General features: G+C 36.5%; 1 protein-coding gene across 4 annotated transcripts in view; it reads left to right on the top strand.

Annotated features, from left to right (window-relative positions):
• The window catches only part of WDFY4 (WDFY family member 4), a 382,372-nt gene that overhangs the window by 55,344 nt on the left and 312,459 nt on the right, over window positions 1–14,569 (top strand). For all 4 annotated transcript variants that reach the window (XM_072627574.1, XM_072627546.1, XM_072627553.1 and 1 more), the window contains 3 exons: window positions 1,097–1,549; window positions 2,698–2,799; window positions 5,186–5,376. In XM_072627574.1, coding sequence (XP_072483675.1) covers window positions 1,097–1,549; window positions 2,698–2,799; window positions 5,186–5,376 — 746 coding nt within the window. The remainder of the gene's footprint in view (window positions 1–1,096; window positions 1,550–2,697; window positions 2,800–5,185; window positions 5,377–14,569) is intronic.

Raw genomic sequence — 14,569 nt, 5'->3', positions numbered from 1 at the left:
GGGATAATTTAGCTTTCCAAAGCTTCCTGAGGGACTATGGATATGAGGTCAAGAGACTTTCTTGAAAAGTTTTCACTTCATAAGGCATCAGAAATGGTTGACTTTAAATCCTATGACACACAGTGGGGACCAAGGCAAGTCACTTAACTTTGCACTATCCCAGAAAACTTCCTAACTTTAAATTGCTGAATTTATAGGCTATAAATTGCTGTTGATTCATTTTGGTAGAGGGAATTTCCTTACTGGGAGTTCTCTATTCTAGTGAAATCAAAGGTCTAGACCAGGGGTGGGGAACCTATGGCCTTGAGGCTACATATGGCCCTCTAGGTCTTCAAGTATGGACCTTTGACTGAATCCAAACTTTGCAAAACAAATCTCCTTAATAAAAGGATTTGTTCTATAAAACCTGGACTCAGTCAAAGGACCTAGAGGGCCACATGTGACCTCAAGGCTGCAGGCTCCCTACCCCTGGTCTAGACCAAAACAAAAGATGGGGGAAGGTATAGTGAGTTAGCATTTATTAAAGTTATCAAATGAGATGATAATTGTAAGTGACACAGAGGATAGAATGCTAGGCCTGGAATCAGGAAGACTTCTTGTCCTGAGTTCAAATCTGGTCTCAGATACCTACTAGCTGTGTGACCCTGGGCAAGTCACTTAACTCTGTTTACCTCAGTTTCTTCATCTGTAAAATGAGCTGGAGAAAGAAATGGCAAACTACTCTAGTACCTTTGCCAAGAAAACCCCAAGTGGAGTCATGAAGAATTGGACGCAAATAAAAAATAATTGAACAACCGCAAAAACTTAGCACAATTCCAGGCCACAGCATAGACACTATATAAATATTATTGTTATTGTTAGTTTTTGTTGCCTAATTCACATCAGATTCTCTGTAATAGGCCAAAAACCAAGCTTTCTTCTATTTTTTCCCCTTGCTATTTCCCTAAGGAACATAATTTAAACTGAGATATTAACATTATAATTAGTGCAACAAATATTTCAAGAAATATGTAAGTATTTTTATTTTTATTTTTAGTATATTTATTTTAGTATTTTTCATTCTTTTATTTTTAATATTTTTATTTTTCTCCTGCAGGGATGACTGTGAAAAACCTCCAGGCCTTTCAAGTGTTGCAAACCACCTTCCAGAAAACCAACAATCCCCTTCTCTGCCGAAAAATATTATCCGGCATCAAAACAATATGGACCTGGAATGGAAGAAACTTCTTCCTCTTGGAGTGGACCTTGCAGCCTATCTCCCAGTTTGTGGAGATGATCCATTTGAAGCCCTCCCTGGCTCAGATGCAATTCTTTCAGTTGCTGGAGTCCGTGGTCTTTGATCTGTCTTTTATCCCTCATGAAATCCTCAAGAAAGTGCAGAATTTGATCAAGGAGAACCGAGTCCCATCGTGTACCTTAGTGGCCTTACGGAGCCTCCACAGGATCATCGCTCATGATTTGCTCTTTACTGACATATTCAGGGACTCGGGGCTTTTGGGACTCTTGCTGGCTCAGCTACGGAAACAAGCCAAAATCATGAGGAAGAGAGGTGTGGTTCAGAGATCACAGTACAAGAAGGCTCTGTTTACTGACCTTTCACTCCCAACCAACATCCCACCTTTCACAGGCAGCCTTCCCTAACTTCTCTTCACTCCACTACCTTCCCTCTTTTAATTTTCTCCTATTTATCCTGTACATAACTTACTATATATGTATATACATATACATATATATATGTATAAATATATTTGTTTGCATGCTGTCTCTCCCATTAGATTATAAGCTCTTTGAGGGCAGGGGAGGTCTTTTGCATCTTTTTGTATCCCCAGTGCTTAGTATAGTACCTACCACACAGTAGACACTTATTGAATTGCATCGTTTCATGATTCTCAGCTTTTGGAAGGTGAGCTCAGGGGACTCATTTATCCAGAATCAACAAGAGGGTATAAGGTACAAGAAGAGAGGCCAGGTCAATTTCTTGATCCACCCTATGTGAACTTGGTTAACTTGAATTCCCTATACTGTTCAAAACATAAAATGAGCCAGCTTACAGTCACTCTCATGTGCCTTCTTTATTTAAAAAAAGTCCGGACTTGTGATGTTAACTTGTGATGTTATGCTGAGGAACACTCAGCATCAAATTTCTCACTGATGAAGTTCATCAACTCATCTGTAGCATAACTTTAGAGATTTGCTTGGGCACAGAGATGTTAATAATCACCCACGGTCACACAGCTCCTATGTTTTAGAAGCAGGATTGGAACCTAGGTTTTCCTGTCTCTAAAATGAGTGCTTTATCTACTATTCCTGACTTCTCATTTGAATGCTTTTTCACTAATATTGTCACTATATCCTCTAATATTCTTAATTAATCAGCAAGGGAAAAGCAATTAGACCAAATATTAAAAGTTAAACCTACATGCCTTGAGGAAGAAAAGACATGGTGTTCTAAGCTTATTATACTGACATTCAATACATATCAAACTCTCATATAGTAAACTCTGAGAAATGAACATGCCTGAGATGTCTGTGATCTCTTTTCCTGTGACGTATCTAGTAATAATTTTGGAACAAATAATTTTGATACTTCAAAAAGAGCAGAAGAATTACAAGTCTGTTCTTCTCTTAACCTTTAAAGGAACAGGTCTCAAATCACAGTGATGTGAAATAATCCTTATTTCATTTTTTATATGGCAGGAAACAGGGGATCATCCAGTTGTGAAGATATGGATAGAGATCTGGCCTGTGTGATGCTGAAAATTGTGGCTACGCTGTTACAGGGTTCTGTTCGTAATGCAGGTAAGGGGGATTCACAGTGTAAATGCTTCATAATTCCTCTTGGAACCCTGGTCTTTCTGAATGAATTTATATCTGTCTTTCTCTATCTATCTCTCTGTCTATCTGTCAGTCTGTCTGTCTTTCTATTTTCTATTTGAGTGGTAATTAATGAAGATGTCATAGCTAAGATCTGGTGGCTATCAAATATTTATTAAATATCAGCAAATTAGTGGATTTGTTAACAATCTATTTTTACTCCAATGGTTTCTGACTTAATTTTTAATAATTTTAATTTTTAAGCCTTAATGACAGAATAAAAGCAAGAATGAGCAGCTAGGTGGAGCATTGGATAGGGCATTAGGCTAGGAATCAGGAAGCCTTTCTTCCTGAGTTCAAATCTTGCTTCCAACATTTACTAGCTGTGTGACCCTGAGCAAATCACTTAACCCCATTTGCCTCAGTTTCCTCATCTGTAACATGAACTAGAGAAGGAAATAGCAAATCACTCCAGTCTCTTTGTCAAGAAAATCCCAAATGAGGTCACAAAGAATCAGGCATGACTGAAAAAAACTGAACAACAACAAAACACAAACACAGTTTGGTATTTTTGCCTGGCTTGGTTAATACTATTATGACATACTCACAGTTCATAATGAAAATAATGCATACATGTATCGACAGTTGTCCTTTCAGTGTTCAATAGGTTTCTTAGGACCTACGGAATGTTTGGTTAAATGTATTATTCAGATTAGTGCTATCAATATTGGTAACGCCCCTTCTAGCTTTAATCTCCCATTGGTCTATGAATATATGTGGTACCCCACGATTCATAGGGCATATTTGGTTTCTTTGTTCTGAGAAGTTCAAATATTATCTACTGTAAAGAAGTATCGAAGACTAAGTTTGATCCTGAGGGACAGGTGATGAAGCACTTCCCACCCTTGGCAAAGGATCAAGGAGGGAGAAACTAAAGTGTGAAATATTTCCTATACTCTCAGATGCAGTAAATGAATTGCTTTTGCTTAATTACTTTTCTGTGTTACAAGAGGCTCTTTTAGCAGGTGAAGGGAGGAACATAAAATTACTATAGAAGGAGGCAAAAGAAGTTTTAATAAAGGTTTTTAAAATACTTTATTTTTTTCCAATTACATGTAAAAATAATTTTTAACATTTAAAAATAATTTAGTTTCAACTTCTCTCTCTCCTTCCACTCTTCTGCCCCTGAGAAGGCAAGCAATTTCTTATAGGTTATATGTGTGTAATCATGTAAAACTTATTTCCATATTAGTCACATTGTGAAAGAAAACACAGATCATAAAGGAACACACACATACACAAATAAAGTGAAAAATAGCGTGCTTCAATCTGCATTCAGACTTCATCAGTTTTTTCTCTGGAGGTGGACAGTATTCTCCATCACGAATCCTTTGGTATTGTCTTGGTTCATTTAACGAAACAGAAAAAATAACCCATCAATCCACAGTTTCAAAGATTTTAAGGTGTTCAAAAAAGACCTACTCAGAGTGAAAGGGACACATAAGAACTAAGCCTTTGAGTAGTTTGTGAAGCTTCTATTACAAAGGAAAACATATTATCAGTTTCTGGGTTTCTCTTATACCTCTCTTATAATGTTCTGCAGGGGAAAATGCTCCAAAATTTAGTTTATATCTTTTTGAAATGAAGTTGGAGTGAAATAAATAGGAGTGAAATAAAAGTTAATATTCTAGACATTTCATAAAATCAACATAAGGTATGGGGACAACAAAAGGCTAGAAGTAGCCCTCGTAGTTTATATACATATATGTATATATATATACACACATATGTATATATGTAATATATATATAATGCATATATGCTATTTTAATGCCAGTATTCCAAATATCTGTGATTTCATTAGTATGAGTGTGCCCTCTACTGACATAGATCACAGATGCTCTTGGAGAGTTAACACAGTCAAAAAAATCCATTATTCTGTAGTCCACCTGGTAATGAGCCTCTCTGAACTTGATGAGGCTAGTCTTCAGAAAAAAGACATTCAGGTAATGACTAGGCTTCTCTCCTAAGCCTTTCTAGGATAATAGGATCTTCTAGAGATTATGTTCTAATAGCACAAGGTCTCTTCCATGTCATAATGAGGCATCAGAGTAAGACTTAATTGGCAGAAAGCTTTCCTTAAACAAAACAAAAAAAATCAATCAGGAAAGTAAACATATAATTATTGTTTTTCTTTTTAAATCTTTGAATTTTCTACTATTTGATTTCTAGAATATGTTTTTAAAAATAGATATGTCACCATAAGAAAAAAGTAGTCTAGCAAGGGAGAAGTGAACTTTGAGGGTTCTATTATGATAGAGTTGTATTATTATCTTTCATTCACTTCCCAAACTTTCCTTGTGATTCATAGTTGTCCTAAAAGATCATGGTATGGTTCCTTTCATCAAGATTTTTTTGGATGATGAATGCTATCGTAGTGATTCTTTAAGTATCCTGGAACAGCTCTCCACCATTAATACTGAAGAGTACATGAGCATAATCATTGGAGCCCTGTGCTCTTCCACTCAAGGAGAACTACATCTGAAACTGGATCTGCTGAAGGTGATTATGTTTTTTATTTGTGTTTTTATTCTGTTTTTCATGAGGCTTTCCATATGCTGTTATTGCTTTTGCTTTTATCTTATTCTGAGAGAATGTCATTAAAGTATCCTAAAATAATAAATGAGACTGCTAAAAATTAGGCCAGTGTTGTAATAAAATTCAAGTAGAATTTTGAAATAATCTTGTGACATACACTGCTTATGCACTGTTACTTCTAATATATCTCTGCATGTAATTCAATGCAAACATAAAAAGAAATGTTTTCCGGAATTCATAAACATTGTTTGGACAAAACAGTTTTGTTACTGAAATTCAAAATAACAATGCATCTTTAAAGTCTTGCTTCATTTCATAAGTGGTTTTCTTACTTACTTAAAAATAGAATCCGAATGTTATTGAATGTTTTCTTTGGAACTTCAACCCCTAAATGAATTTTCCATATAGTTTTGTGCAGTGAGTGGTTTTTATATTTAAATTCTCAATAGGCAGGTATAATTTTTCTCCTCAGGTTATTGTGAGACTCAAATGAAGTCATGTATGTGAGGTGTTTTACAAATCTTTAAATGTCAAATCGAAGACTATGATTTCATCAAAGTAGGGAACTTTTAGTGTGGAAACTCCCAACACTATGGCTGGACGTCTTTCTGAAGCTCATTGTCTCAGTGCCACAAGCACTAAGGGTTTGAGGGACTTGTTCATGGTCACCTATCTAACATGTAGAATCAATGAGATAACATACGTAAATCATTTTACACACCTTAAAGAGCTATCCAAATGGTTTATCATCATCATCATGATTTTTCAGAGGTAGGACTGTTCTAGCTACTATGCCACGCTGTGTCTTTAAAAAAGGACTACATAAAGGTCAGATAATATACTCCTTCTAAGACTTTGCCCTGCAATGATTCTAGTATTAGAGATCCATTCTGAAGCTTTAAGGCTCTCCTTCATATCTGAAATATCAGAAATACGTGGGTCTACTTCAAGATGTGTAATGTCCTTCCCCCCCAACATATTCAGAGAACTGCAAAAGATTTGTAAGATGTCACTGGTGAAAAGTTTGGTACTCAAATTTCTGCTTCAAATTCAGATTGCAAGTCATTTTCCTTTCTAGAGAAGGAAACATAGGCAAAAAGGCACCCAGGTGAGGGGATATTATAATGGCACAGGTCTCTTCGGCAAGTAACAGGAGCCAAGATGTCTTAATTACCTTGAGGAGGTATTTTTCAGAATTCTTCAAAATGCTTCTTCTACAATTGTTTCCTCTTATGAGCATAAACATAATACTGGAAGGGACATTAAAAGCCATTTAAGTTTAGCCATAGCCCTATTATTTTTATAAATGAGAAAACTGGAGTCTATAGAGATCAAGAGATTTGCTAATGGCCACACAAGTAACAAGTGGAAGAGACAGGATCTGAACCCAGGCCCTTTGACTCCAAAATCCAGCTTTCTTTCCATTGCTTCATGCTGCCTAAATTACTTGTACCATCAGCCCTCCATATTTGCTCTATGAACCTAGAATCAGTGTACATTTTGTTGTTCTCTTTCAGTTGTGTTCAATTCTCCATGACCTCATTTGGGATTTTCTTGGCAAAGAATGCCTGAGTGGTTTGCCATTTCTTTCTGCAGCTCATTTTACAGATGAGGAAACTGAAGCAAAGAGGGTTCAGTGATTTGCCCAGGGTCATACATCTAGTAAGTGTTTGAGGCCAGGTTTGAACTCAGAAAGAGGAGTCTTCCTGACTCCAAGCCTGGCAATCTATCCACTGTGCCACATAGCTTGTCTTAGAATCAGTGAATATACCTTCTTATACGTTGGGCTCTGACGATTTATTTGGAATTATGACAAGCACATGGAAAGGAGTATAAACCGTTCTATTAGCTTAGAATATGAGCTTCTAATCAGAAAGGCTCCTGCTCTGGGTTTGATTGGTATTTCCTTTCCATATTATGGGTGGTAGGTATGTGTAGCGACAGAGTCTTAGATATCTTCTAAGTCCTTGACGAACATTGAGTTATTTTTGAAATATAATGCGTGTGCCTGGTAAGCAGACCTTTAGATAGCACTGGGAATACTTGTAGTGACGGGGAACTCATTGGCTTGGAGAGCCATCCATTCCTTGTTTAGATACCGAATGGAAGGCAGCCAAAAGTTTGTGATTGTGATAAATTAGGTTGATGAGCAACCTGAATGAGTGAAAAGTTTGAGTAATGGAACATTTGTTCAGAGATTCAACTTGCCATCTCCAAAGTTTACAGTGACTAGGCCTAAGCTGGCAGTGATTTTTGTAGTAGGGTCTCTTCTTTAATTCAAAGATGAGGCTGATGTGTAATTCCATATTAAAACAACTGCTAAGAAGCAATAGATTCTTCCCCTACAATGATGTTTATATGGTAATAATCAGCTAGGTGGCACAGGGGATAGAGTGCCAGGCCTGAAGGTAGCAAGACTTATCTTCCTAAGTTCAAATCTGGCCTCAGAGAAGTACTGGCTGTGTGACTCTGTTTGCCTCAGTTTCCTCATCTGTAAAATGAACTGGAGAAGGAAATGGCAAACTGCTCCAGAATCTTTGCCAAGAAAACCCCAAATGGGATCACAAAGATTCAGAAGAAGATTCAGAAGTGTCTGAAACGGGATTTGAACTCAGGTATTCCTGACTCTAGGCCCCATGTTCTATCTACTGCGCCACCTAGCTATCTCTCCCCCCCATAACCAATCCAGTAGAACAGAGGTAATGTTAATGAGGCTTCTAAGTCAATATGTGGACCACAGATTAAGTGGCCACTATTTCTATTTGATACTAATGATGAGGGGACTCTTGAAATGGAACACCTCCCCACTACTTCATACTAGAAACTTACCTGTAACTTAGAGTTACAGATGAGGAAACAGAGACTTAGAAAACTGGCTTTCCCAAGACCATTCCACTTATATGTAGCCAAAGCAAGTCCTGAGAGTAGTTGCTTCTACAATTCTTGAAGATAGTGTGTTCTCTTAAAGAAAACATTTAAAATATTTTTACATCATTTTTTTTAGCAAACCCTCATTTGTTCATAAATTCCATAAAATAAAAATATCAATTGCTACTTCATTTAAACTCTCAAACCATCACAAATTAATTAGTGATGCTTTGGTAAAGAAAGAAAATTTTGCTCTGCATGTAAGTTAGTTTAAAAAGTACAATGCCATTGTTAATTCAACTTTAGAATCATAATTTAGTGATGCTTCATTTTCCAAAGAACCACTCTTTCCAGATTTTTTTACTTTCCCTACTGTATTTCTCCATTTTAATAGTAAGATTATAAATAGAGGGCTAGAATCGCCATGAGCATGCTTGACTCCCACATATTTCCATGTTACATCAGACAAATTGTCATCATCACATGCAGTGTTCAATGAGTATGTTATTTCCCTTGGTTACTGCTATAGTCCCTTTCTGGTTCCTAACTTTATAACTTTGCAAAATGCTTTTTAAAGTCTCTTTTCTCACTTTAGCTTTATAGTCTAAACCTGCTTTTCCTTTGTTTCCTATGAATCTGTCTATTCAATGGATTGCTTTTATAGACCATAAGCACAATTGTAAAAAAATGTGACTTACCTTAACAGCCCTCCATAACTCAAATAAGTTTCCAAGAAATGCTGTGATTAGGCTATTGTATATTTGAATTTTCAGCAGGTCTCAGTCACTATATAAAATAGTAATTTTTTTTACAGTGAGAAATATTACCTAACAATTAGATCTATACAAAAATGAAATGGGTGTAGCAAGTTCCCATACAATGGAGATTATTAAGAACCAATCAGTTAACTAACTGTATTAAGTGCTGATTACATTCTAGACAAGGGCAACTAGGTGGTGCAGTGGATAGAGAACTGAACTTGGAATGAAAAAGACTCACCTTCATGAGTTCAAATCCATTCTAAGACACTTACAAGATGTGTGAGCCTGGTCAAGTCACTTACACTTCTTAGGCATCAGTTTGTTTTTATCTATAAAACGAAATATTGGGGCTCTGTGACTTTTAAGGTCCTTTTCAGCTATACAGCTATGATCTGATAAGGAAGCTAAGTATTCTGAAAGGCAGAGATGATGAGGGAGGGCATTGCAGGCACAGTAACAAACTGTAACAATGCACAGAGGTGGTAAATAGTGTTCTTCAGGGAACAGCAAGTAAGCTAGATTGGCAGGAACCTAGAGCATATGACAGGAAGTACATGTCCAGTAAGCCTAGGAAGGTAGGCAAGTACTATAAAGGACTTTAAATATCAGAAAAATAAGGTTTTTTTTTTTTTTATTCTGGAGATAATAAGGAGCTCTTGAATTTTCTTGAAGAAAGAAGTGACATGGTCAAATTTAGGCATTAGTAAGACTGATGATTGTGTAGAGAGATGGTGTCAAATTCACATAGAAATGGGGGAAGAGGATCATTAATTCATACATTAGAATCCCTGTAGACTGCATATTGATTTAGTTTTAAAATGTAATATTACCTATGTTTTATTGTATTTTAGTTTATTTTGTTAGATATTTCTCAATTATATTTTCATCTTGTTTGGACAGCGCTCGGGAATGCTGTGAGTTGCCTGTGTTGCCTCTGGTGTAGAGGATAGGTAAGAGTGGGGAGGAGTGACCACAAGCAAGAAACTTAATTGTGAGACTGCAGTAGTCCAGGTGACAATGGCCAGGACTATTTTGGTAACAGAGTGAATGGAGAGAAACTAGGTGTGAGAGGTAGAATTTGTAACACTAGTAAATGAGTAGAGTTGAAGAAGGGAGAGGAAAGAAAGAATTTTGCAAATGTAAAGAGACAGTAATTTTGAGAAATTACTGTTTTTTCAGATTATTGAAAATAGACATTTTATTTTTGAATTGAGTTCATTTCTCTTTTCTATATCTTGCCATGTTCCTTACCACTGGTGCATTTGTTTCTTGGTGCAACGTGAAATTATCTTTGATAATGGAATCATGTAGAGCCAGCAGAATCTCCAGAATCATGCATTCCATCCAACACTCATTAAGATCTAGAGAAAATAAATGATCTGCCCAGGGTCACACAACAAATGTGTCAGGGAGGCAGAAATAGTACCTGGATCTTCTGACTGACTCTTTGGTTCACTTTCCAGTGTACCATGTTGTTCAAAGACAGAACATTTGTTATGCTTCTTTTCATGTAATCTGAAGAGAAAATAATAGAAAAGAAAGAAAGATTCCATTTCTGCCTCTACACCTAGACTTACAACCTATTATTTAATTTTGTTATGATTTCAGATTTTCTTCTTAACATTAATTACTAGTTATAAGCCAATTATTCATTCTGAATACGCATATGAAAATTTTTTATTATATTAATATATGTACATATTTCTCCTTTTAGTCTTTGACCAATGGCCTATAATATTAATATTACTACTAAGAAGTGATATTTACAAAGCTTTATATGTAACAATTTACATACATTATCTGATGTAATTTTCACATTCCTATGAGGTACATAGCACATATGTTATCATCTTCACTTGATAGATGAGGAAACCGAGGCTCAGAGAAGTTTCCTGACCTGTTTGTCCAAGGTCAGGTAGCTAATGTCTACAAAGCTCTTTGTTCACAATAGCCTTGTGAGGTTGGTAGCATGAGAATCGTATTCCCTACTTGATAGATGAGGAAACAGCTGAAAGTAACTTGTTCAGACTCCACTGCTAGTATGTGTGTGTAAGAACTGTGACTCAATCACAGGTCTTCTGACTCCAATAACAAGGCTTTTTTTTAAAATTACACCACAGTCCCTTCCATTTTGGGACAGCTTTCATTATTGCCATATCTTTCCTTATGTTAAGTGGAAATTTGCTTTCTGGTAATTTCCACCTCCTGGTCCCAGTGTTGTTGTCTAGAGTGATCCAAAATCTTCTCTGTGATAGCGTGCCCCATGTTTAAAAGAGCTCTCATAGCCCCTTGAGTTTTCTCCACTTTAGGCCAATATCCTGTTACTACAGCTGATCTTCAGCTGTGAAATATTTTTGTCATATTTCCCCATTCAAGCTGCCTTCCTCTGAATTCAATCCAATCCCACAAGCACCTATCTTTTTTATCAAGTATATCACATGTGCTTGTCCTAGGGATTGGGGATAAAAAGACAAAAGAATAAAGAGCTCCTGCCTTCAAGGTGCTCACATCCTACTGTGCTGCATACACATTTATTAATATATCTTGAACTGTATACAGTCCTGCACATGTGTTCTGACCATCACAGAGTAGAATAAAACCATTAACTTCCTTATTCTGGATTCAGCCAATCTATGGATTCCTTTAATGACTATGTCCCACTGTTGACTCCTACTGAGCTTTTCAGTCAATGGTTTTTTCCAGTGAAAAATCACTTTTGTGTATGAAGAATAACCTTCAGGGATGAATGATAAGCTCTTTGAGGGCACAATCTTGTTTCATTTTTCTTAGCACAGTGTCTGTAGCATTTTATAGCACTTAATAATTGCTTTTTAAATAGTTGGTTGATATGGAACACAGACTACCCTGACCCTTACTGAATGAAGGCCAAGTGTGTCAGGTATTTCACCCTTCTCTTTCTCCCCCCCCAGGGTTCTCTGGTACCTTTAAAGGGCTTGAGAGCATCTAAACTCTCTGCAGATGGCTCTAGTCTTCACCAATGGTATTCTCTCAATTCTAGGGCAGAGTCCCCTGTACCCCAGTTCCATTAGCCACTGAACACTCCAGTTCTGTAGTAGATACTTGGAAAATATTAATCAGAAAGCTACAATTACTGCTCTACTGGGCATAATAAGTTAAATGGGATATTGCTACAGAAATGGTGCGAACAAAAAAGAGATTAAATAACAGGACACAAACTTGGCCACAAGTTGTATATGTTTGGCCACACTTGAGGGCCAGGATTACATAGACACAGAGAGATGAAAAATTCCTCTCATGTATTTTGGGTCATATCACATTTTTTTTGCTGGGGATTGATGAACCATGACCTCCCAGTTTAGGGATCTTGACATTAGTGATGTCATTACTGGCTAAACACAAGGATTTCCCATCTATCTCTTTGTTTTACTTGGTCTGGGTATTCTGATATCAGAATTGAAAACAAGACATCATGTTTCCTTAAATGAGTGTATTGTTAGCTCGCTAACCCACAGATACCTTATTCAAGAGGCAGCCCTTGGGAAATATGATAGAATATCCAGAATTAGAAATGTACAAAGTCATTATGATGTTTTACAGATTTAATATCATTTCTGAATTGTGCTATCAAGAGAGGCCATAAATGACAAATACTGTTTAAGATTATTTAACAGAGTTATACTCAGTACTCACTGAGCTCTCCCCATGTTGAAGTCACTGCCCAGCCATGTGGGTGTTGAGGGAAGCCGGTTTGCTCTGGAAGGCCGCCAGGGAGCTGTTGAGCTCATTCCTGTTGCTTTGCAGTAATGGTAGCCCAGAGCTAATATGTCTCCCTAAGTGCCTGACATGCTGCTGAGATATGTTTTAAGTCAGTAATCATTTGCTAGAATTAGATGTGGAGTCTACATTTGTTTGCAAATTATCTTGGGAGCTTCTCTGAAGTTGGGAAACAGAGACCGAGAGTTTGCTTTTTTCTGGTTGGGTCTCACTTTTCTAAAGTTATAAGCTGAGCTCTCTGCCTTCAGGAGCTACATTGTTCTTGGGCGTCAGAACTCCCTTCAGACCTGTAAGGTTGTACCAGAAACTTGAGCTATATTGTTGATATTGGTGATGGCTGTGAATATATGGTGGAGGTCCTAAAATATTGCGATTTATAATAGGTCTCTTGTTTCTTGTCTGAATTTCTTTCTTTGTACAACTATGAACTTACTTAAGATAAAAGCTCACTGTATATAATGAGAGTAGGTGGGTCAGGAGAGTTTATAAATAAATAATATCCAAATCAATTAATCAATCACCAAGTGTATCTATCTATCCATCCATCTATCTATCTATCTATCTATCTATCTATCTATCTATCTATCTATCTATCTATCTATCTATCTATCTATCTATGTATCTCTCTGTCTGTCTGTCTGTCTATCTGTCTCTCTGTCTGTCTGTCTGTCTATCTAATGTACCAGGCAATTTGTGTGTAAAAATACAAAACTGAGACAGTTACCTAACATTTTATTAGCAAAATTTGCATGTCAACAGATGAATAAGTATAGAATATAGACAAAATACAAAGTCGTTGAAGAGAGGCACTAATAACTGGGGAAAATTTGCAAAGTTCTCATAAAGGAGATGTCACAAGCTGATCATTGAAGGAAGCTAGAGAGTCTGACAGGTAGAGATGAGAAATGAGAGCATTTTGGGTATGGGGAACAGCTTCTCTCTGAAAAGGCAAGAAGGCTGAAGATGGAATGCATCTTATAGCTAACACAACAAAAGAATGAAATGTTTGTAACGCCATACAGTCTGGACCTATTTCATGCTATGCAAAAGTTGGATGGATTGCTTCTGGAGCTAGGGTTTTCTCCTTCACTGGAAGTCATTAAGTAAAGAATGGATAATCACTAAGCAGAGATGTTGAAGTGATTAGCGATTCTTGACTGGATATGAGATAGAACACAATAGATTGTCCCTGAGTACTGGGGTAGCTCAGAGTCTTTGTTTATACAGCTATGTAACCTAACCTAAGAAAATGTTACATTCTAGTTGACTTTTTGAATTAAAAGATAAAAATGAATAATTAAAATATCCTATTATTTCTATGAAAATAGATGTTTTGAGGGACTAGATAGTCAATGATCCATAAATTCCATGAAGATAGTGCTTTGTGTATGAATAAATATTTACTGAAGGATATTTGAAAGTAGTTTACTCCTTCACATAGTTAAAATATTCTCTTCAGCATTAATTTGGCCTTGCTCATTTATTTACCAAATTCATTATTTCTGATATGGAAATAAATGTCAGCCCAGCCATTTTCATGGATACTCATTGAGGAGAGGTGCTTAAATGATTGAGATCTCACTTCTTTACTTTACTGGGCCTGATTTTCCTCAATGGTTGTTATTCCTGGCTAGTAAGGCATGAAGGTAGGATAATTCATCAATCTTTTTTGATACTTTAATGAATTTCATGCAGTAAGGTTTAAATTTTGCAAAGCTAGGCTTGTTAAAACTAAAACGTTGAGGGCTAATTCAACATGGGGTAAAAATTCT

The sequence above is a fragment of the Notamacropus eugenii genome, chromosome 1, assembly GCF_028372415.1.
Source record: "Notamacropus eugenii isolate mMacEug1 chromosome 1, mMacEug1.pri_v2, whole genome shotgun sequence".
Taxonomy (NCBI): domain Eukaryota; kingdom Metazoa; phylum Chordata; class Mammalia; order Diprotodontia; family Macropodidae; genus Notamacropus; species Notamacropus eugenii.
Note: the sequence above shows the minus strand (reverse complement) of the source record. Positions and strands in the feature narration are given on the sequence as shown.